Source organism: Hippopotamus amphibius, chromosome 4, assembly GCF_030028045.1.
Source record: "Hippopotamus amphibius kiboko isolate mHipAmp2 chromosome 4, mHipAmp2.hap2, whole genome shotgun sequence".
In the NCBI taxonomy this organism is placed as follows: Eukaryota; Metazoa; Chordata; class Mammalia; order Artiodactyla; family Hippopotamidae; genus Hippopotamus; species Hippopotamus amphibius.
In genome coordinates, this window is record NC_080189.1 from 47,733,461 (window position 1) to 47,758,574 (window position 25,114).

Below are 25,114 nucleotides of genomic sequence, written 5' to 3' on the forward strand. Positions count from 1 at the left end.
CAAAGAAGACATAGAGATGGCTAACAAACACATGAAAAGATGCTCAACATCACTCATCATCAGAGAAATGCAAGTCAAAGCCACAATGAGGTATCACTTCACACTGGTCAGAATGGCCATCATCAAAAAATCTTGAAACACTAAATGTTGGAGAGGGTATGGAGAAAAGGGAACTCTCCTGCACTGTTGGTGGGAATGTAAGTTGGTACAGCCACTATGGAAAACAGTTTGGAGGCTCCTTAAAAAACTAAAAATAGAACTACCATATGATCCAGTAATCCTACTACTGGGCATATACCCAGAGAAAACCATAATCCCAAAAGAAACATGTACCATAATGTTCATTGCAGCACTATTTACAATGGCCAGGACATGGAAGCAACCTAAATGCCCATCAAGAGATGAATGGATAAAGAAGATGTGGCACATATATACAATAGAATACTACTCAGCCATAAAAAGGAATGAAATGGAGCTATATGTAATGAGGTGGATAGACCTAGAGTCTGTCATACAGAGTGAAGTAAGCCAGAAAGAGAAAAATAAATACTGTATGCTAAGTCATATACACGGAATCTTAAAAAAAAAAAAGAAATTGTACTGATGAACCCAGTGACAGGGCAAGAATAAGGATGCAGATGCAGAGAATGTACTGGAGGACATGGGGCTGGGGGGGAAGGGGGGCGAAGGGGAAGCTGGGATGAAGTGAGAGAGTGGCCTAGACATATATACATGACCAACTGTAAAATAGCTAGCTAGTGGGAAGTTGCTGTATAACACAGGGAGATCAACTTGATGATTGCTGATGCCTTAGAGCCCCAAGACAGGGAGTGAGTCGCGGGAGGGAGGGGATATGGGGATATATGTATAAATACAGCTGATTCATTTTGGTGTACCTCAAAAGCTGGTACAAGAGTGTAAAGCAATTATATTCCAATAAAGAGCTTTAAAAAAAAAAAAAAGAGCAGCAGAAAGAGATTTTTAAGACTCTTTTTTTGGAGTGGTTTAGGGCAGAGATCAGCAAAATACAGCCAGCAGACCAAATGCAGCCAGCACCTGCTTTCACAAATAAACTTACTGGAAGACAGCCATGCCCATTTCTTTATGTGTTGTCTGTGGCTGCTTTCATGTCAAAACAGTAGAGCTGAGTAGCTGTGATAGAGGTCAGATGGCTGGCAGAACCTCAGATATATCCTTTCTGGCCCTTTAGAGAAAATGATCGCTGACCCCTGGTTTAGGGTAGGGCTCCAAACTAATGACCCGCCAAGCTAGTTCCCACTCCTGACCTTACCCCTCAGCCTCAGACCTGTGTACTCCCTGCTCGACCAGCCCCAGGTCATCTCCTCCTTGCAGCCCTCCAGGCATCTCCACTCGCCCTGACCCACAACCTCACCTCCTCCTGAAACCAGCTCCCCTCCTGGTCCTTCTTCTTGGTGCTGCATCACCCATCCAGGCACAGGGAGGTACTTAGAGGTCCTTGGCTCCTCCACTTCCCTTGTTCCTCTCATGGCCTGCATCCCCAAACCCTGGCCACCCTCACTGCAACCATCCTCCCTCCCATGGACTCTTCTCAAGGCCACAGGTTTCCTGACCTTGGTCTCTCCCTCCTCCCATCAAGCCACTATTTCTCTGACTCAACCTAGATCTAATCACATCCCTTCTCAGAGTTCACCATGGCCACGTGGCTCAGACACACCTGGGTCCAAAATTCCTGGTTCTGCCTCTAACTTGCTGTGAGGCCTTAGGCAAATCACTTGGCCTCTCTGGACCTCCTTTTCCCTACGTGTAAACTTTCTACATTAAGGACTTATGATAAAATCGGCAAAGCACCTAGAACCATGCCAGGCACATCTGAGTGGGTCTACGACAGGATCACTTACTGTATTGGTGGTAATCAATAGCATCCACATTTCACTGGCAGTTCTTTGCATATCGGTTCTGCTTCTATCCCTTAGAAGGGAAGAAACATCCTTTACATTAGGAGGGGACATATCTCCTTGTCCTTTTGTGTGTAGGCACCTCTCGTAGGGTAACACACCTAGGCTCTCTCTGCCCTCTTTTTCTGGTGAGTTGAAGAGAGGGAACTAGCCATGTGCAGCCTGGCCCCTTCTAGGTTTTCTCTTTGAAATCTGGCTGCCTGTTTATTGAAGATCATTCCGTCCCACCCTCCTGGCCACGGGGAAAGCTCTGTGAGGCCAGTTCTGTGGCTTCAGGGAGAGGCCAGCCTCCGTATCCTCTTCTGTAAGTCCCCTTGCCTGGGGAGTCAGCAAGCCTCTTTCTGGAATGCAGTACCTAAGTACCTGTTACCTAAGCTGTGTCCTCCAATAAAAACACGTAGATCTTCATCCATCTGACTTGTGAACATTTCATACGATGGGAAAAGAAGTATTATTTATTGACACTCTGTCCCACCAAGCCTAACATCTCTGGCAGCCTGTGTGGTCCTCCCCAGGCACTGTGTGCCCTTACACACCAGGGGGGACTTGTCCGTCATTCTTAAATGCCCCAAACACTGTTGTGCCTCTCTCCTGGGAGCGTGCTGTACTCAGCCCAGAATGCCTTTCCACCCACGTGGAAATGTTACCCCTCTCTACGCCTTCAGGTTCTCACCCTCCACCTCCACCTCCACCCTCACACCCACTGTGGTGCCCTCTGCACTTAAACAATCAGTGATTAAGACACTTTACTGTGATGTAGTTTATTTCTTACACTTCTATCTCGGGAGTGTGCACGTTAGCAGCTTGATGGTAGAGACCTTGCTTCTTACACCTCGTAGTCTCTGGTGCCAGTGTGGTGCCAGGTGTACAGTGGACAGTTCACGCCCATCTGCTGAGCTCGAACTGAGCAAGAATGGGAGCCTGACACAGCACCTGTCTCCTCCACCACCACATCTCCACAGTCTATTTAAACCCCAGGCGGGGTGACTTCCCTCCATCAACCTTTATACTGCTCCTCTCTCTCTCAATTCAGAGAAGGAGTACAGTTGACCCTTGAATAACATGGGTTTAAACTACACGGGTCCATTTATATGAGGATGTTCTTCAATAGTAAATACTACAGTACGACACAGTGTGTGGTTGGTTGAATGCTCCACATCCAAGGATATGAAGGCCAACTATAAATCATACACAGAATAAGCCCTGCATTGTTTCAAGGGTCAATTGTATTTATACTTATGTAAAAAGCATACATGTCACTTCTCTCTAAATGTGCAATCCCACAGGCCAGCAGAGAAAGATGTGCCCAGGCTGATCCCGAGAGGACCTCTGACCTGAGCAGAGAGCAGGTTGGTGCTTGCTGGTCTGCCCTGCAGGAAGCTGAACCCTGGGGAAGGGACTTCACCAAGGACCCTCTGAAAGGAAAGGGTCAAAGAACCGGGTTCTTGGTCTTGGGCTAACTTTGGACACTGATGATTTTCCATGCTGGTGGTCTACAGATGTCTGGGGCCAGGGGCCTTAGGTTGTGGGGTGGAAAACACATTGGACCCTCACCCCATGCTGTTGGCTCTGCCTCCCTCTTACTGGCTCCTGCCCAGTTGGACTGGATCAGCACTGGACAGGAATTTTGTTAACTAACAGGCAGCAACATTGTCTGGTCAACACCTACTCTGCTTTTCTTTGCTTCCTGTGTTCCTAAAGTACTTGCCTCCCTGTCCTTTTGGCTACGAAGGGCAGGCCGGCCAGTCTTCCTCCTCCATTCTTAGGGCTGGACAGGTAAGCCAAGTGAAGGCCTCTCTTGGAGCCTGGCCACACGATGAGATCGGAAGGAGAAAGGCTCTCACTGGTCTGAGATTTTCAGCCTTAAATGGACATTGGAATCACCTGGCAATTTTCAAAAGTACTGACATGTGGGCCCCACCCTGCATATTCTGATTTACTCGGTCTAGGCGCAGCCTGGCCTTCATATTTTTAAAAGCTCCCTAGGTCATTCTAATGCACTGCCAAGGTATGAACCATTGACCGAAAGACATTCTCTATTTCAGTCTGCCAGAGTTTTGAATTGGGGTTCTGGGGTTCTTCCCCAACTATTCATGCAAAGCTTCTGAATCCCATTTTGCTGTTGTCTTGGGGTGTTTAGCTCCCCAGTCAAAAGCCCCAGGGAGGGGAGGGACCAGTGGCAAATTTAGGCATCCAAATCCGATGCCAAATAATTCAACCTGGTGTTCTGTAAAAAGCCTCTAAGTGAACCCTTGGAGATTAGGGCAAATAAATGTTCTGACCTTCAAGAACTAGGAACATCACAGCATCCTTACAGAAGTACAGTGAAATCCTGATGTCACCCTTTATATAGTCTGTGGTCAGTCTGTGCACCCAAGCACTTAATTCTGGAGGGTCAGGAAAAACCAGGAGTCTTATCAAGGTGGTACTTACTTCTGGGGATCTTGCTGGGGTAAATCTTCTGGCATGGTTTATACTCATCCGGAGGAGGAAAGTCTTCCATAGAATGGAACGTGAATTTAGACTCAAAGTCATCTGCACACATGGGAAATGGCAAAATTACTCTGGTTACTATAATAACCCAAGTTTTGATAATTTCCAGGAGCACACAGGTTTGCCTGCCCAGTGCAAGGTTTTAATGGCAGGGCTAGTCCCCCTAAGACATCCATTCACCTCTTAATTTTTACTGTTTAGCTGGGACACAGGGGGATCAAGAAAAGTGAAATCACAGACTCTCCCCATCATCCACCTCAACTTACTGCAACAACATATTAAGGAAGCTTTTAAACAGAGCAGAAGGGCCACAGGCCTACCCAGGGTCCTGAGTCAGAGGTGGGCAACCTGGCAGAAATAAGGGACCAGCAAAGTCCCCATGGCCGGAAGCCCCTCCTGTGCTCTTGGGGAGGACTCTGGTGGGGAGAGGTGGACAGAACAGGAGTCCTCAGCCTGGCTGGTGGGAAGGAGTACAACAACCTGTGTGCAGCTGGGGACCTGCAGTTCCTAAAGTAAATGGGTTCTGCCCTGAGCTCCTGATGGCAAGAGGAGAGAGGTCTTATGGCCCTTTCACTAGCTGAGTCCCTGCTTTGTGTTCTAGGCTTTGTGCATGACAGTAGGTCAGCCCCCAAAGGAATCCAAAGATTTTTTTGTCACATCTGACCCCAGATGACTTTCCTCCTATTTCCATATTTTTGCCTTAATTGTTCCTCTGGTGGCAGTCCTTCCATCCATCCTCTCACCTTGTCCAAATTAGTCTATCTTTCAGGCTTATCCCCGATTTCTCCATGGAGACAGACAGACAGACAGACACAGACACAGACACACACACACATACAGAGCTTAAGTGTTGGTTTTCTACGCTGTCTCTCGTCTCAGTCAGAAGGTTGGAGAGTGGGTTCTGGAACCTCTCAGAAAGCCTAAAGAGAAACCCTATTTAACACAGCCTGCAGGTTGTTCCGTGCTAGGGTGAGCCCCATGTTCTTGTGAAGCACGCACACTGAAATGACAGCACTGTGGGCTGGGAGAACCCCCCCAACCCCGAGCCAGGGGAAACCATTTCCTCACTGACAGCCGGTGCGGCAGACAGCGGCCCCCACTCACCGATGACGTGCAGGCTTCCGTTCCGCAGCTGACCTCCCGGTTGCTGGGTCGGGGTCCAGGCTGGGGCCTGCTGGCTCCTGCTTGAAAGCTCTGTGGTGGGTGACCTCGCGGGGGGTGCTGGGGGTGGGTTTAGCTTTCCCCCACTGGTCCCTAACAGAGAAGATGATGGTGTATTCAGATACAGGCCTTCAGATAGGGGACGGTGGATGCTATAAGCTTCTGTGAGAGGTGAGGTATTGAGATCTTTGGATGGAATATGATATGGTGATAAAAAGGCAACCTCTGGAACCAACCTGCTTGGAACTGAACCCCAGTTCTCCTGCTGGGATAATAACACAACCTCTTTGTGCCTCCGTTCCCTCCTCTATAAAATGGGAACAATAATAATAATATACATATCTCCTGGGTTTGTTGAGATGGTTAAGCAAATTGATTTAAGTCAAGTGGCATATAGTAAGTGTTCAATAAATACTAGCCGCTGTGATGTATTAACCCTCGTCATCAGATGGTAGAAGGGGAACCACTGCAGAGCCCTACGCAAGGGAAGGCCTGTGTGCAGGCGAGGCCCAGAGCAGCGCTAGGTGAACAAGCTGGCAGGGGCTTGCTCCTGTCCCTGTGTTTCTGCTCATGCTGGCTCCCCTGCACTGCAGGCCCTCGTTTCTCCTTCCAGTCAATCTAAACCCTACCCGCCCACCAGGGCCCAGCTCAGATCCCACCTACTTCATCAATTCTTCCCTGATGTCCTCTGTGGAAGGCTCGCCCTCCTTTGCCAAGACATTTTGTCTGACTCATTTGGCGACTAATAACCCGCTGCCTTGGCCCATCAACCCAGGTACTTGACTCTCCACTTCGCTCTTCAAGTGATGACAACTGCACCATTATGATCTGTGCCAACGTGTTCACAATTACAACCTCTTGCTCTTCCCTGCAGTTGGCCTGAAGCAGACATTACCCTCATGTTGTTCATGGAAAGCCAAGTTTCACGTCCAAAGACACAGCGAAAGCATCCACTCCTGGCCTCGGGTGTGCAGCGGGTGAGCAGCTCGGGAGCCTGGGCCGCTGCAGCTGTTCTCCTCCCATGGCCATCGGGGCACCTCGCCCCTCAGCTCCGCCCTCCGCCTGTCTCCTTTCCCAGTCCCCTTCCCCTCCGTTGCTGGCCGTCCCTTCCTCAGTACCAGGATCCACTAGGGTTTACTTGCTCCCACAAGCGGCCTAAAGAGGCCACGGGGCTGCTAACCCTCCTTTTGGGTGAAAAGCTGCCCCTCCACTTGATTAGAGGGAAGGAAAGGAAAGGATGCTTCTGAGCTCCAGCTCCTTACAGAGCACTTCAGGCACACTTCCTCACTTCACAGGCAAAACAATCCCATGGGAAAGCGGTTCTTGTTATTAATTCCATTTGTCAAATTAGAAAAAAGCAAGATTTAAGGACGTTAAAAAAAACTGGCATAAGGTTTTACAGGAGTGGGTGGGAAGGCAAGATTTGAACTCAGATCTCTCTGAATCTAAAGCCTTGTTCTTTTCCACCACATCTTGAACATTTCAGAGTCGCAAGCATTAGAAGGGGCTCATCAGTACTCATGCTGGACCTTATTTTGAAAAGTCAGTTGAAAAGAGAATGATTAAATTATCTCTTATCTCTTGTGACCAAAAGCCTTAAAAATATTCTTGCTTCCTGTGTCAGGAATTCCCTTTCAGAAACCTATCTTTAAAAAAAAAAATCCAAAATGTGGACTAAAATTGCTATAAATGTTTCCTGCAATTTTATTCATAATAACCTTAAAAATATGGAATCACCTTAAATATCTAACACTGGAAGTATGGTATATATCTATTATAATATTAACATGCTTATAGATACATTTTAACAACTTGACAAATATCAAATTATATCAAAACTGCTTTTAATATGATATTAAACAAAAACAGAATAGAAAACAGTATATACAAAATAGTATTAACCATGTAAATACAAGAAAAAAAAGAAAGGATACACATCCAAATATGACAGTTTTTTATCTCTAGATGATGTTATTATGGGTGATTTCAACTTTTTTTCTATTTGGTCTACAACGACCTTGTACTATTTTTAATTCAAGGATATATATTTTAAAAACTTTCTGCATCAAAAGATTTTCTGAAAAACCAAGGAGTACGTGCATGTGTGTATAACTGTGGACGTGTGTTGGGCTATGTGTGTGGATGGGGGTGTTTATGAGTATGTGCATATATTTATGAGTGTATGTGTGTGTGTGTGTACATGGGTGTGTGTGGATGTGTAGTGTGCTTCCATTTAGAAGGACACCAAAGGTGACTGAAGCCTCATCACTTCATGGAAATCACAGTCACAGGGCACGCATATTCAATCCAGAATCATCTCTGCTGGATATATGAGGGGATTATTTTTAATGTTTGGCTGAAAATATGGACCCTCAGTTTTCCTGAGTCAGCTGGATAACCTGCCAAAATTATGGCAGAATGCTAAGCTAATCTACTGAGGACCAGCGAAGATTCTGGCCAGGAGCCAGACTGTACCTCAGGCAAGATTACACAGGGGGCTGGTTCTGGAAACAACTGCACCCACATCCGCCTCCACCCCTGGAAGTAGATTTGGATTCTGAATGGTGATAGTAAAAATAAATAACCCTTCTCTAGATCTCACTGTTCCAGCAACTGCATGAGAGGGGAGCTATTGCTATCCCCATTTCACAGATGAGAAGGAAGCACAGAGAGGCTAAATGACTGCCCTGGGGCACACAGCTAGTAATGGCAAGGTGATCAAGGCCAGAATCCCTGGTGTGTGGTCTGCACAGTCTTGGACACGTCTTCCAGCCTCCCTCACCCTTGGTTTCCTGTCTCTAACCTGAATACCTAACAGCATAACGTCCCATACAACAAGTTTTTATTGTGTTCCACAGGGGCATTGAACAGGTCTGTTCCAAAACCAAATCCCAAGAGTTAAGACATCCCGAGGTGTTCCCAAGTGGCCCAGAGGAGCAGGCCTCTGGCAGTGTCCCTAGCACCACCATAGTTGCTGCCAACCGTCAAATGATCCTCTGATACGGCCACCCTGGACCAGAACGGTAGTGCTTACCAGGGCCTCGGCCTGGCCTCTTCTTCTGCAGAAACATCTGAGACCCTGGAGGGGTGGGTGGCACCGGCAAGGCCTGCACGCTGGGCTTGGGTGGTTGGGCCTGGAAGCTGGGGGACTTGGGGGGCAGTGGGGGTGGGGCTTCACCACTGCTGTTAGCGCCTGGTAAAGGGGGCACAGGCAAAGAGGATCTGGGGGTGCATGAGGCGTAAAGGGGGAGTGGGGGTGGCGGGGGTGGCGGGGCAGGAGGCTCCCGAACATCTTGGGCGGGGCTGGCCGCATCCGCATGGCGCCCGGGATACCCACAAGGTGGGAGGAGAGGGAGCGGGGCTGGGATGGGCGATCGAGGCAAGGGGGCCAGCTGAGGCTTCACTGCCTTGTCACTGGGAACCAAGGCCGGGGGCGGCGGCGGCGGAGGTGGTGGAGGCGGCGGAGGCGGCGGGGGTGGAGGAGGCGGCGCACAGGGCAGAGGGGGTGCCACCACCGGGGATGGAACCACCGGGGGGCTCCCTTTGGTCGGTGGGCCAGGAGGGGACACCAGCGGAGCTTTGATGGGGGAGGACGGGGGCAGGGGTGGGGGCAAGGGTGGGGGGGGTGGGGGCGGGATGGGGGGAGGTGGGGCGGGCATGGTGGGGCGAGGAGGGACTGTCCTGGCCGCGCCGTGCGCCTCGGAGGCGTTGCCTAGCCTGGGAGATGCAGGGGGGTTGAATGGGCCGCTGATACTTTTGGTGGGAAGCCGGGGAGACGGCGCTCGGGAGCCAGGGCCCTGCCCTGTCTTGCCACCTGTAAGTGAAACGAGTTCTGAGTTAGTTCAGTGGGTAGAAGTGGGAGAAAGCCAAGGGCGTGGGCGGCAGTGAGGGACGCTGTCCAGCACCACGGCGGCGAAGCGCATGGTGGACGCGCTTTTCCGGAGTGTCCACTGGAGGCCTCAGAGGCAGCAGCTGTCACACACGAGGGCCAGCTGGACCAGCCCCAAGCTCCTTGCCAGAATAAATGTGCTGTCCTCCTCTGAGATAAGCCCAGCTCAAGCCACCAGACTGTCTGCCATGTGGCACCAGCCTTCCTGTTCCATTCTACCTCCGCCCTCATCTGCCTAGGGCTCCAGGCTCCCAGCCCAGGACACAGGACTGCCCCGACCTCCTTCACCCCTCCTCGTCTCAAGGCCACCCGCATGCTCATCCCCTGTTACCCACTAGGCCAGTCAGCCCGCATCTGCAGGTGTGCTGCCCAGAAGTTCCTGACAAGGGAGGTTTTCCCCACTTCCAGCATTTCGTGAACAAGGACTTTGTTTCTGCATTGAGAGCAGAAGAGTCAAGATTCCCTGAACACACGAGGTGATTTGGAAGTCAGTGGGAAGATACCTTGCCTTGGGGATCCAGGTCCGATGACCTTGAACCTCCCAGTTCCATGCCCCCTGGAAGTTCAAAGCTCCCTTTCCCAAAGACTTGTGCCCATTTCTAAGGGGCTCCCTGTCTCCTAGTCTCCTGGCTTCTTCACCCTATAGATCCTTCACCACATCAACTCCAACGTGAAATCCAGTGCCTCTTGAATTCAATAACAACAGTGACTTGCTCACAGTAAGCATCTGTGTTTGGTGGACTTCATGGAAGACAGGGGTGAAGGGTGCTGCCCGGTTGGGGCTTACTCAGTCTCTGTACACCCTTTCACCCTACTGCCACTTCTTACCCTTTTTCCCCCTCTGTCACTCTGAGGAGAAGAAAGTTCCTCTCCCTGGTTACTGCCCAGAAGTTCTGCAATTGCTTACATATGTTCTTGGAGTATCATTCTCCACTCAGGAGGCATATTAAGACATCGCTTCTAAATAAATATACTGCTCTCCCTAAAAGGAAGTTTTGGGAACACATTTTTCCTGTTCCAGCACTCTTATGTTTTATAATCTCCATGAAAATATGTGGAAAACACTTGAAAAAATGTTTGCTTCTCACACCTCCAACTTCCTGGTGCTGCAGAACAAGAAATATAACTTTCATATCAGATTATAACACCAGCAGCTGTTGGCGGTTCTGAGCTTTTCGGCCTATGAGTCTCCAGTATGTTTACCCAATCAGGTGCTAAATCATGCCTAAAAGTACTGGACGCCAAAAGGCAGGCCAAACAAGGAGAGGCGTAGAAGAGGTGATTCTGGGGCTGAAACTAAGCGAGCAGGACTGCAGTATCTGGCTTTCCAGACGGATGACCCTGCTCTGGCTGTGATGTGACAGCCACCTGCATAAATGGCTCATGACAGGCCTCAAATGTGGAATGCTGTTCTTGAGGCAGGACGGCAGTGTCATTATTCTCTGCTGAACTTTTCTTTGGTCGTGGAGGAGATAATGTCTTTGCACCGATGCATCCACCCTTGCTGACTGGGTCCCACCAGGGGTCTAAGACAGGCATCTCCAGAATGGCTGACTGACCATGAACAGGAGTGGAAGGTCCCCGCCTGGCCTTTCCAGGGACAGGATCTACCACCCGCAACTCCAATGTGAGACATTTTATATGAAGTCAAGGGTAGGTGTCAGCCTCAGGGATTCCTGCATCCAAGGTCTCAAACCTATTTCCGTAGTACACGGAGAAGATGGAGGACCCAGACTGCTTTCCAAACAAGGCAAGGTCTCCCTCTACGCCCATTTGCCAGATGAACTTTAAAGGGATAACAAGTTTGAGGAACAGAATCAACCCTGAGTAACTAATCCTAACTTTTTACGTGTCTGGGAACACCACGTATGTGAGATTCCAAAATGTTAAAAGTATAGGAGCCTCTGTTTAGTAGGTGGCCAACTTAATGAGAAATGGGCAAATCCATTTTTATCATAATATGAGCAGCAGAAGCAAGAACAGCACAAATCCTTGCCCAGCTTATGTTCATGCCCATTCCAGGAAGAAGCAGAGAGCTGGGCAGCACGGGTTTAAGGTGAGACCCACAGGAGTCAGCATCGGTGCAGTGAGGAAACCAGGCAGCAGAGAGGCCTCTGAGAGCGGGTGCCAAGGAAAGGAAGGGAGGAGGCTCTCCTCTATAACATGAATGCCAGCCCTAGAAATCCAACTAGAAACACAAGAGAAGACCATGAACTGGGTGGGGAAAGACAAGCTCAAGAACATCAAGGGGGGCTTCAATGATGTGAAAAGAATCAGCTTTTAGAGCCTGGGGGGGTTATCAAAAGATGAAATCTGGCTTCCTCCTTCCATCCGTATATGTTTCCAAGAGACACTGGATTGCATGGAAGTCTCATTACACATTGTACACAAGCCAGTGATGTTTACTCATCATATCTTATTTTAACAATCCCTCCCTCGGAGTGCTAAGCCAGGGCCACATTAGAACTTTCAAAACCCTGGGCACTTTTGCCTCTGTAGGCCCCCTCCTCCTTAAAAAATGTTTTAAAAATTATGTTTCATGACTGCTTTGGTATGAAGACAAATATGATCTTTTACCCTAAAAGTTCATGTTTTTTAAATTTGAAAAGAAATTCAAACATTTTCATGGGCTGCTGAAAAGTATTGTGAGCACTAGACACTGATTTCTGGGCCTGATGGCTCTAAGCAACCTCACTACGTGCTCACACATTCCATTCAACAAATATTTACTGAGCACCCGCTAGGCACCAGGCATTTGTAAGGCAGTGAACACAGCACAGCTCCTGCCTTTATGGAGCTTACACTTAGAGGGAGAAGCCAGAAAATAAAGAAAGAAACCAGTTAATAAATATTTTGTCAAATGGTGATACATAATATAAAAAAATAAAGGTAGAGGGAATACAGAATGAGAGAGTGGGACTCATATTTTAAACGGGATGATGAGTGAAAGCCTCCCTGATAGGTTGATCCGCTGTCACTTGAGCAGAGACTTGAAAGAAAGGAGACTGAGCCATGTGGACACCTTAGGAAGGGGGTTTCAGGCCAAGGGAGCAGTCAGTGCAAAGGTCCTGTGGTAGCAGCATGCCTGGTGTGTACAAGAACAGTGAGGAGAGCAGCATGGCCACCAAGAGTGGTAGACAGTAAGATGAGAGAGGTAGCAAGGGCCAAAGTCCTTTTCTCTGAATGACAAAGGGGCCCATGGGAGAGTTCTGAGAGAGGAGAGCCATGATCTGTCTTACTCCAACACGGCACCCAGTCTGTGAATCTACCTATAGGTTTGTCTTTGAGTGTCCATCCTGTAACAGGCATAAGTTACTACATGATGGACTTTGATTGCCTCCAAAGAGGTCAATTCCAACTCACCTAGTGATTCAAACATCTGACACATGTCCTATTGGAGACAAGTCAGAATGCTGCTGACTTCCTTTGGCTGGTCCTTGTTAGAAGCTCACTGGAGGTTATTGCTCTTATCTTTATCTGTGTGAAGGGGAACCAGTGGAATTTTTATATCCCAGGGGACTTCTTTTGGCTCCAACTCAGGAATTTTGAAAAAAGAAGTGGGCACTGAGGAATGCCAGCTCTCTTTACTCAGGAGGACTTCAGCACATTCTTGTCTGTCAAACCCTCAGCAAAAATGAGGAAATGAAATGGCTCAGAAGGTTCAAGCTAGATTTTATCAGTAAGTGACAGCAGCAAATGCACCCTGTAACATCTAACAGCCACAGAGGCCACTGAGGAGGTTAGCAAATTCACAAGGTAGAAAATTCTACACCAGGAATATCTGGGGCTTGATAGTCCCTGGACGAATGAAATTCTTGGATTTTTTTTGTATCTTTCTGGCAGTAATAAGAAAAACACTTTTTGCACACAATAATTGTATATTTGCCCGATTTTAATTCAGTGCTTTCAAAACATCTGGTATCTGTTAAAACACAAATGACTGCGGTAGACTGGTTGCAAAAATGGTCTCAATTATCACCCATTCCTGATTCCGCAGTCTTTGAAATGTGATTTTGCAGTTCCTCTCATCAGAGTCGAAGTCTCTTGCCCACCCTTGTCTCTGAGCTGGCCTGTGACTTGCTTTGGGTGAGAGGATGCGGTAGGAAGTAAGGCTGTAGCAGTTCCAAGACTAAGCCTCAAGAGGCTTTACACACTCTGTCCTCTCCATCCTGCCGCCACTGTGAAGACAAACCTGAATAGTCTGCTAGATCCTGCGAGACCAGATGGATCAGCCAGGCAGCTGTCCCAGCAGGGGCACCAGAGACATAAGAAAAATGAGATTAGCAAAGCCACCGACCCAACCTGTAGATGCTACACGGAGTCCAGCTGAGGCCACCCTAATTGCCAGCCCTCCGAGCTGTAAGCTAAACGGTTTTCTCAAAGCCCCTCAGGTGTGGGGTGTGTTACACAGTGACACCAAACAGATATGATGCCGGAGAACCTCTCCATCAGAACTCACCATGGCCAGCGACTCCTCGGTGACGTCACTAAGATCTTCTACTGTGAATGACACCCATACTTTGCAGCGTGGGCAACAATCACACCATTGCTAAACACACACTATGGCAACTCATTCTTCAGTGGTTACAATGGGATGATTTAAACAGGATGAGGTTTTCAAAGATCCCCTAAGAACAGTTCTGGGCTTTGGAAACTTCCGGTGCTTAGGCTTCCAAATATGTGATCTCCTACCATATGACTATCCACTCTAAACATGTCACTTACTGGCAGATGAGGATTGCCCCATTGGTTCCACAAGGTAAGGAGACAAGGGTCACAAGGTAGCCAGTCTGAACTCTTCCTTACCTGCTGCATCCCTCTGACCTGCCGGTCGTAACACTGGAAAGCCACCAGCAAACAGATCACCTAGGGCTGGGGGTGTGCTCCCGCCTCGACAGTTTGCAGGACCTCCTCCTTCTCTGTTGGTTCCTTTAGAACCTTTAGAGAGAAGAGGCAATTAGATGCGGACTCGTGAGCAGAGCTGAGCGGCCAACACCCACCCCGGCTGTGGTCTAACACTGCCCATGGCAGCCTCCCCATTCTCCCACTGCCAGTGTTACCCTTCTACCCAGTGTCTTTCTGAAGAACCCCCTGCCTTGATAACCTATAGACTCATGTGCCCGGGCCTGTGTGCCACCCTCCTAAGCTATCAAAGAACTATCAGTAGTTACCACTCTGCAAAGGGATCGAAACAAAAGGATCCCTATACTGCCATTTAGTAGATGCCAACGGGGATACTGGCAGCACCTCTCGAATTAGAAAACCCAAACACTGTAGGCATAGAGCTGGCCCCATTCGCGCTTGACTGTCGTGGGAGGAATAGGCCAAGAAAACCCACAGATTTAATTCAGGCAATAGTTTTAAGTTCTTGTCCACAGGGCCTGGCCCAGGACTTGCAAGCAGGAAGTGAAGGTCTGCAGTGATTTCTGCTTTGGCATTTTCCTTCTCTGTCTCCCCAACTCTCACTCCCTGAACCCCATGTTCTCCCCTGCACCTTTTCTTTTCGTATGGAAGAGAAAGCTCGTGAGCCCCTGAGAAGTGTCACTAATTCCAGCCTTCCAGATATGTGTAATTACCAACTACATAAAATAAGAAGACAGTCAGCTTACAAGAATTCCTGGCAGAAAATGGTCACAGCCTGAAGCCTAATATGCGCAGAAAAATCAGGGCACAGTGCCCACTGGTGGATGAATGTGGTCAGATTATTCCAAGTATTAGCATTATACATTACGTCCTCACTAGAATGATAAAGAAATGAGTGTTCCAATAAAATGGATTTATCTGCTAATTGGGATTAACTAATTAGTGGGTCTAGCCAGAAACTAATTTTTATTGTAATCAGTGTTGAAAATATTTCTTAAAATAATTTATCTATCCATGTGGATTAACATATATAATTACATATATAATTACAGATATTAGATACAATTATATTTTAGGACTATCTGAGAATTACCACCACGTATCATTGCAAAAAAAACTATGGAGACATAATAATACCTTACACTGAAAAATATTTCTGCATATATTATTTCAGCCTTCAACAATCTTGACAAAAAAAGAGAGCAGGTATTATTATCTCCCCCACTTTGCAGATAAGCAAACTGAGCCTCAGAGAGGTTCCCTGATTTGCCCGGTAGCAGAATCAGAACTCAACATGGGTCATCTGACCCAGGCGCAGGACCCTTTTACACCATCATACTCTAGAAGACATAGAAACCTACAGTCCTATGATCCTATGAGAGAATTTGGCAGAAATATTTTTCCTCGTGAAAAGGAAAAACTCTGCCTTTGTTAATGTTGAGACTTGACTTTTTCTCTCATTCCGTTTGAGGATTATGTTGACACAGGGTAAATCTTTATATGTTACCTCACAAGGGAGAAACACAATGTGGTACGTCCATACAATCAAATCTTATTCAACAATGAAAAGGAGTAAAGCGCTGATGTGCGCTACAACATGGGCCAGCTTTGAAAACATTACGGGAAGCGAAAGAAGCGAGTTACAAAAGGCCACATATCGTACGATTCCATTTGTATGAACTTTCCAGAATAGGCAAATCCATAGTGACAGAAAGTAGATCTAGTGGTTGCCAGGGACTGCGGGGCGGGGTGGGGTGGGGGGGAGTGGGGAAGAGGGAGTAGGGAGGGATTGCTAATAGGTGTGGGTTTCCTTTTGGGGTGATGGAAATGTTCTGGAACTAGACAGGGGTGATGGTTGCAACAACCTTGTGAATATATATGGATAAATGTCACTGAACTGGACACTTTAAAATGGTTAAAATGGTGCGTTTTATATTATGTGTACTTTATCACAATTAAAAAATCATCTTATCATGAAGTTTTCTTTGAAGCATTTGAAAAGTGATGGTAGATATGCTATACACCATTTGCAGACCTGGAAACGTAGCTCTGAAGCTCTCTCCCACATGGACTGAACATTGAGCAGGTCTGAGATGGCCTGATGTGTGTCCTGGGTAGCATTTGTGGCCCCTGCTCTGAGCAAGCCAGGCGTGTCTCGCAGCCTGCCCTCGGCCCCTAGAGGCCTGGCCCACACGCTCACTTACTCTCGATTTGCGGGGCACTGCGGTCATTGATCTGCGTGACTTTTCGTAAGCGAGTTCCTTGCTGGATATCAGCCAACAGTGCACTTCGACCTTTGGGATCTGCCCTTCTCAAGCTGGAAGCATCTGTACTTATCTGTAAAGGATTAAGAGGGATTTGATTATAATCACATATAACATTTGCAGATAAACCATATGTCCTATTTGAGGTAAGTTTCTCCTCCCATACTTTCCTGCCTTCCCTGGTTTGCCCTCCCCTGCACCACTCTCAAGGCCCATGTCACCAATACAGTTACCTATGGGTCTCAGGTCTTGAGGGACATTTACCTCCTGCCCTGCTCACATCCCTCTCCTGGGGGACCTATAACAGACTCTTTCTTGTGCTCAAACTCCCGTAAGTCTTAAGGAGCCCAAAATGCATGGCCCCTCTTCCTCCTCCTAGGTGAGCCCCACCCACTTATCTGGGCTTCTGTCTGTGTGTTCCTGACTCCTGCTCCCAGGTTCTGAATACCCTGCCTGGTGTCCCCAGCTCCCCTCCTGGACCAAATCCAGAAAGAAAGAAGTGCAGGAGCTTGCAATGAAGGTTTAGAGACTGCCTGTTCCTCTGTGTCTGGGTGCATTATGTTAATCCTCACAAAACCTTGCCCTCATTTTACAGATGAGAAAACAGACTATGAAATCTCTTCAGGGTCACAGGGCCAGCTTCAAACCCAGATGTGCTGAATTTCAAAGGCCACGCACTTTTTATTTTGAAGCACTACAGTAATCAAGGGCGTGGTGTTGGTTAGGATAAGTGTCCTCTAGACTGCTAGCGTGGGTTGTAAATATGCTCACGAGAATAACCTTTGTTCTATCTCTGCAAGGAACACTGAGGTGCAACTGTTTCACTTTCACTATAGCCTGTGCTAACAGGGCAGGGTCTCTATGGGCTACCAGAACCAGGGACACCATAGAGAACATACACACGTTGTGGCAAATAAGGAAAGGGTGGGGTCGCACTGGAAGACACAGCCAGGAGGATCCTCTGCAGTTACTAATATTTTACCCCATGACCTGAGAGCTGGTTAAATACTTCTCAAAGTAAGAAATACTTTTTAGCACCTGCTGTACAGGGAATACCATGTCTTTGCTCTTCAGCTTAAACATCACCACTTCTGGAGGCCTTCTCTGACCCCACCATAAATAAGGCTACCCAGGGTCCGCTCTAAGGGCACCGTATTCCTTTTTCCTCTGTAAGTTTTATCACAGTGTATACATTTATATTTATCTTTCCTCGTGGAACATTTCCAGTTGTGGTTATGAGCTGAAGGTGCACCACCCTGACAGGACTCTCTCAGGAAAGAGATCTTGTTAGTTTTGTTCACCAATACATATCCAGAGAGTAAAACTTGGCCCCAGATGGGCTCAAAAACTGTTTATTGCCACTGCATTCCACCCCCCCGCAAATAAATAATGAAAATATTGAATTTTTAGAAATCACGCTTCATTAAATTTTTTATTGTGGTAAAATATATATAACAGAAAATTTACCAGTTTAACCATATTTAAGTGTACAGTCTTGTGATATTAAGTACATTCAGGTTGTTGTGCAACCCAAAATCACATATTTTTTAATGAGCATATGTTTAAATATCTAGATGGTAGAACCTAGTAACCTAGGAAATAGCTATGTTATTAACAAAACATTAAATAACCAATATTTTAATTCATCCTAAAAAAAACAACAACCCTGTTTATTGGATGAATGAATGAATGAGTGTGAATGAACTAAACCCAGAATGCATGATACACTGGCCTTGCCTTCAAGGGCAGATGCATGTACCAGGGAGACAGGACCCCTGGTACATGCATCTGGTATATGCAAGGAGTTAGGCCACCACACAGCCCAGCATGTGACTGAGCGTCCACGTGAGCCTCACAGAGAGAAAGCCCCCGAGAGTTCAGAAAGGCCATATTTGTCAGGTTGAGCAGGCTGCAAGGAAGATAAGAGACCTTAGATGGTCCTTGAAGGACACGTAGGATTTACAAGCTCTCGCTATAGCCATTTTCTCCATGTGGCCATCTGTCAGAAAAGGACAAACTAGGTTTGCCAACTAGACAGAGACTCTCCAGTTTCACAGACTGGAAATGAAGGCAATTGTGGTTTTTAGCTAAAAGGTGATGATGAGTCCGCATTTTCACCAGCTGACTCTACTGCACAGGTGATGCATCTTACACAGGTTTCAAAGGGCACAAGCTTCAAGTCAGTTTCTCGTTGCCTGGAAACATGCTTTCTGACCCCTTGAGAGGGGCTCACGGATGGTGGCCAAGAACAGAGCTGTAAGCCAGGGCCCCCAACCCAAATGATGTACATTTTTTAGGAGCGTATGTGTGAATGCACAGGTACAGCAGGGTATTTCCCACACAACATGATTTTTAAAATCTCTCTCTATAAACCATGAGCCAATAAGTCATTTTAAACTACAAAATTTTAAGATTTTTAAAGTCTCCTCTTAAATTTACAAATACTTAGTAACAGGAATAAAGGGCCAACAGAAATATCATGACCCTAGCCAAGAGAGTATGAACATTTTTGTAAAAATCTGACAATATAACCTCAGGCACATATTTTGGTCGGGGATTAGGGGGTGAAAGTGCTTCGTAATTTTCTTGCTAGGTATCAGATAAACAACACAATGAATTGCCTTCTGTTTAGAGAAGGAACTGGAACCCTATCTCTAACAATCCCTGAGTGGGGGTGGGGTGTTCATCTCATCTACTTTAGAGTCGATTTTTAAATTTATTACCAAAATTCATCCCCCACTCCCTGGCCTTGCCCATCTAAAACTTTTTAGGTGAGGGCTATAAAGAACACTGTGCATCCTTGGAATAAAGATTTTAATTTGAGTTCCTATTTAGCACAAGCCTCACTACATTCTTGACAATTCCACATGACAGACGTGTTGATAAACATCTTCCAAATCAGCAGGAGGAAATGGCAAGTCCCATCATATTTACGGTTTGCAGTTCAACTTGCTGGACTAAATCACATTCCTTGCTTGACTTCTCTGCTTTTTCTCCCGTGCCACTGTCTGCCCTGATGATTTTCCACTAGAGGGCTCTCCTTCACCTGATATTAGTATCCTTCAATCCTCTCCTGTGAGCTAGGAAAGAGGGAATAACTTCACGGCTAAGGGGACCACAGCTTAAGTTTTGTACAAAAGGACATCTGAGGACATATTCACTTGACACTGAAGACCATATTTTACTGCGACAGTTGTTTCTATTCCAGCTTCAACATTTATTAACAATTCAACCGTAAGTTGCTTTCTTAAAAATCTGCAAGCCTAAGAAATCTTGTTACCGTGGTTACAGGATACAGAAACAGCAAAGAGAGGATTTTCAAATGTTCACTGGGTTTTTATTCTATGTAAATCCTGATTATTGGCAACTCCACTAAAAATATAATCAAGAGAGAGAGAGTCAGTCCTGAACACTTTTCCCATGGCAAATATATCCACCAAATCCGCCTCCCCGTCTTCCTGCATACAAAACCAGAAACTATAACATCATTTCAAAGTTTGCTCCTGTTCTTTCTTAACATTGTTATCGAGCGTGGCAATTTCTTGAGTTCCATGCAAAGCTTCTGTTGACTCATTTCTCCTAAAGCAAGCTTCCAATGGAATAGCCCGGATCCTAAAAGGATGCACAGTAGAACAGTAATGCAGATTAGCCCACGGCCCTGCCAAACACAGGCTGAAAAACTGAAATGAACCAGGAAGATCAGAAACAGTACTAACTGGGCCAAGGGTGATGAGGTGTCTGTCCTCTTGTCTTGATAAACTGTAAAAACTTTTGCATATCCATTCGTTGTTCCAACACATGAGGTGTTCAGCTTTCAGTAGTTTGTGGGAGGGGGATGGCGGTCCAGCCCAAACGGAATGAAATGCATGTCCTCCTGCTATCTGTGACCCCGCCACCCTAGGCCATTACTACATCTGTCTGACTGATATCAGTTTCTGTGAGAAACACTAATCAAAATCTAGCAGGTTGATCCAAATCTAGCAGGTTCTTTGCCTCAAAGATGATCTAAACCCAATTATTTCAGTGGGATGCCAGCCTTGCAGTTTCCTTAAGGTAACTTCTCCAATGTGTCTGTTAAACCTCAAATTAGTACTCAGGTTTCCAGGTACTCAGCCTGCTCACAAGCCCAGTCCTCAGCCTCCTCCTGCCTCCTCCAAACTTGGCGGCAGACAGGTATCCGTAGCTAGGGTACTTGCATTTCTTTACTAAATCTGAATCCCAAGGACAGCCAGAAGTGGCACTGCCTTCCTCCTGCTGCTACCATCTTTATGTAGGAGAATCCAGAGCCTGAGATCCAAAAGAGAGACAGGAAATATTTTCAGAGAAAATGAACTTTCCCCTGTTAGGCCTACACAATGTTCCCTGTACCCCAAATGTGCACGAGTCAGGCTGTTCCAGAATGAGGCATTTTGAGATCTAACAGTTGCATTTCTCATTTTCAAAAACCCAAATACCTTCTATCCTCCTTTCATAAGGCCTGGTTTCTTAAACAACTGTCTACAGACCCAGGACTGTTACGTGGAGTACAGAGCTACCTCACACAGTGCCACTTCCTTATCAGGAGGTAAAGCAGAGTTAGGACCCTCTCGTTGGGGCTATAGGCTATGGGGAGTCTGGTCCTATTCTCTACACCCATGAAGAAGTCCATCCATCAGTCATCCCATCCACTGGCATCACTTTGGTTACCATATGCTGGCAGCTGCCTCTTTGCGCAAGGACCTGGAGGCCATCTCAGACCCTTCCCTCTTCCTCATTCTCAACAGCCACTCTGCAAAGTCCTGTTGATTTTTCCTGAGTGATTATGCTAGAATCTGGTTCCTCGTCTCCATCCCTGTGATGCTCACTTAATGCAGGCCACCAGCACTTCTGGATTCCCTCACCTGGTGTTCCTGCCTCCTGTCCTGCCCTCCTCCTCATAGCCACCAGAGTGATCTGCACAGGGGACGTGTCTCTTACTATGTCCTTCCCTTCCATAAAAATCTTTGCTGGCTCCCCTGCCCTCAGGATCAAGTTCAAATCCCTTCATGTTGCACAAGGCCCTTAGTGACCAGCCCAGATGTTCCACTTCTTGAGCCTTCCTCACTTCTGGACCTTTGCTTGAGCTAATCTCTCTGCTCTTTTCACACTTGTCTCTTGGCTGTTTTCCAGGAAGCCTCCTGATCCTGGAAGGCCAGATAAGGAGCCCCTTTTTTGTGCCTAAAACAACATGCTTACCCTCAGCAGTGTCCCTGCCATCCAGATCAGATGACTCTGCTCAAAACCTGCAATGGTTTTCCATTTCCCTTGGATTAAAAAATTCAAAGATCTCATTAATATCACCTGCTGGGCTTGACGGCATTTCTGTATGCTACCCTGAATATACCTATAAATGCCAACTTTTTCTACCCTCACCAGTCTTACAAAGCATTCCACTGTATGGCAATCCCTCCCTCTCTACAAACTGTACTTCCAAGCCTGTGCTCATGCTTCTGCCTCTTCTGGGAATATTCCCGCTGCCCCAGCACTGCTGTACGTGCCCAAACTTCTACTTCTCCTTTAAGCTCTGCATCAAAAACAGTTTTTTATATAAGATTTTTTTTCAAAACTTCTTCAACTAGTCTTTTCCTTACATGATACACAGCCCCTCCAAAGCACATCCTTTATAATTCTCTATAGCACTACTCATATCTTGCCAAATATTATAGCTTTCATAGATTGTTTTTCCTCTTATTTTTTGTGGAAACTCTTGGCATGCAAAAAATAAGTCATCCCTTTTTTAGTACCAGCATATCCAGCTTTAAAATAAAACAAAAAACTGTGATCAGTATTTTGTTGAAATGAACTCTATACAAACTTTAAGCCCCTGGGTTTTTGACATCTGTCTGCTCCAACAAAACATGCAGGTATGGGAAGAGAAGCCACCGCCTTTGAGGTTATACCACAGCCCTGATTCTTCAAACTGTCTTCATACTTTTATCCTTTGGTCACTTTGTCCTGAGAAATGGGGATTCAGCACCATTCTCTCTTATTCGATGATGCCAATATTCCCAGGCTTTTAAGACTAAAATTTAAATTATGAGAAAGCCTGATTTTAAAACCTATGTTGGACCTGGAAAGAACAACTTTGTAAACTTAAAAAAAGAGCCCAGCATTGGTAGTCAACGGCCTGGTACTGGAAATTGCAAAGAAATAATACATAGTTGGAATAATGTCTCAAAAACTGGTTGAGGTTTCATATCTTCTATTTATTTTAGACAAAAAGTGCTGCCAAAAAGAAACATGCTCCCATCCCAGCAGATTAATTTGCAAACTAGTGAAATAACACTATTGTCATCAGTTCCAGCTTATCACTCGCAGCATTACTGTCTCTGTTAAAGGCTTTCTCCCATTCATCGGAGCTTGAAACCTGTGTCTTCTTCCTCTCTTTCATTTGAAATAATCAACTTTCACTGAGATCTGGTTCCTTCTCTTTAGTATGCACCCAGAGGTGACTTTGGACTCTGGGTAAGGAAGCTGCAACATGCAAACGGTGACAGCAACAGCAATAACACAAAGAAACTGGAAGGCATTTGTGTGTGCTGGGCACTGTTCCAAGTACTTTACAAGTATTCATTCATTTAAAGGGCACTTGGACAATCCCATGATGTACATACTAGTTATAAGTATTATGTCCAGTTTACAGATGAGGCACAGAGGAGAAGTAGTCTATCTACCACTAATAAGTGGAGAACTGAGAGGCGAGCCCAGGCAAGTCAGGATCTCTTAACCACCATGCCATTCACCTCTTAGTAATGACATCACTCAGGAGAACAGTGAAGGCTGCACACCCAGGAAATACATGGCAAGCCGGCAGCTGAGTAGGGGAAGTGGTCCGACTGCCCTCTTGCCCGGGACCACAGCAGATGTTGCTTCACATGGAGTGTGACAGCCAGAGTAGGAAGGAGGGGGCAGGGAAGGTTGTCAGAAGGAAAAGGAAGGGCAGAGAGAGAGAGCCTGGGCCCAAGGAGCTAAGTGCTAGGCCTCTGCCAGGGCCAGAAAGGACAGCCAAGGCCAAATGATGGACTCTGAGAACAGTCTGATTACTGCATTAAACGTGAGCCAGCAGCCTTCTTGGCAGGGGGAGGGCTGAGAGCACTTAAAATGGAAACTGCTTAGAGTAACCCTACACTGTGAGGCTGATACCCTCAACTGTAAATAGCTTGTATCTGAAACTCCCTCTTCAGGTAACACAGAAGCTTGCGTGGGCCAACCGTGTTGGTCCACCTAGGCCCTCTACTCTCCTTTCATACCCCCCTGCTGGCTATAGGGAAAAATGCAGGGTTTTCAGCATATGGCCTCCCTTTGTTGACTATGAAACAGATAAAGATTATGTGCACTGCTCAAATATGAAAGGAGACAAAGGTAACAAAAATAACCAAAAGGGGGGAAATTCCAAAATTTCTAGAAAGTTCAAGATGTTTCCAAAGTATTTCACCTATTATAGATGATAGTGTAAATGAATCTAGACTTTCTTTTCTCATAGTCGTTTTTCTGGGTCTTTTGGATGGGGAGTCCAACAGAAGCCTCTGGGTCTGAACTTAGACTGGATCCTAGAGAAACAATGACTCACAGCTTAGCCCGAGGACAGCACTAAAAGGGTCTCACTGCTGGATCTGATGATATTCTCATCCATTCCAGAACCTGCTTCCAAACCCCTCTGGGTCTGGCACCTAGGTCACCAGACCTAGGCTGCTCAGTATATGTGCTCTATAATTCTGTCATTACCCTTGGACTTCACTCCAAATCTGGGCCCCATCGATGAAGAGTGGCAGGCCCTTCCTTCTCTATTTAGCACCCAAGGAGTCCTTCTTTGGCCTGCAGGTGATCCTTCACACCCCTTTCGATGCCTCTGTGGTCCATGCTCCTGACATCCTTTGTTCTTCTCTGGCTACTTCCTTTGGTACTGTTGGGCTGTCAAAAGTCTATTCACTGGCTAGGTGTTAAGAAGGCAGTACAGTATAGTGGAAAGAGCTGGGCTCAAGGGTCACTTCTACAATTTACTATTCCGATCTGGCTGAGTTACCACTTAAGGAAGCATCTGGGTCCAGTTTGCCACTGGCCAAGCAGTCCTGGTAGAGTGAGTCACCCTTGGAGGGGCCCATCAACCCTCTATCAGTAGGAGACAGCCTTCTTTTGTAGTTAAAAATGAGGGTTCCAGAGTCCCCTCATCTTGAATGGGATCCTGGATCCACCATTTATTAGCAGCATAACTTAGGCAAGTTACCTTACCGCTACAGGCCTCAACTTTTAGAGACTTTTTAGAGACAAAAGAAGAAACACTTAATTATGGTTACATAACAGAAGGCAAATGTTGTTATCCTTAACTGTGAAGAAGTTAATAGAATCAAGTAATATATAAAAAGAATAATAAACGACAACTCCGTGGGGTTTAGTTTGAGAATGCAAGTCTGGTTCAATATAGAAAAATCAATCAATAAAGTCCACCATATTAACAGTCTAAAGAAGAAAAATCACATGATCACACACAC

General features: G+C 46.5%; 1 protein-coding gene across 2 annotated transcripts in view; it reads right to left on the reverse strand.

The window, feature by feature from the left end:
- The window catches only part of WIPF3 (WAS/WASL interacting protein family member 3), a 95,117-nt gene that overhangs the window by 18,706 nt on the left and 51,297 nt on the right, over positions 1-25,114 (reverse strand). For both annotated transcript variants that reach the window (XM_057733679.1, XM_057733678.1), the window contains exons 3-7: positions 16,548-16,680; positions 14,287-14,418; positions 8,626-9,405; positions 5,535-5,684; positions 4,371-4,472 (exon numbers count right to left, since the gene is read on the reverse strand). In XM_057733679.1, the coding sequence (XP_057589662.1) occupies positions 4,371-4,472; positions 5,535-5,684; positions 8,626-9,405; positions 14,287-14,418; positions 16,548-16,680 (1,297 nt within the window). The remainder of the gene's footprint in view (positions 1-4,370; positions 4,473-5,534; positions 5,685-8,625; positions 9,406-14,286; positions 14,419-16,547; positions 16,681-25,114) is intronic.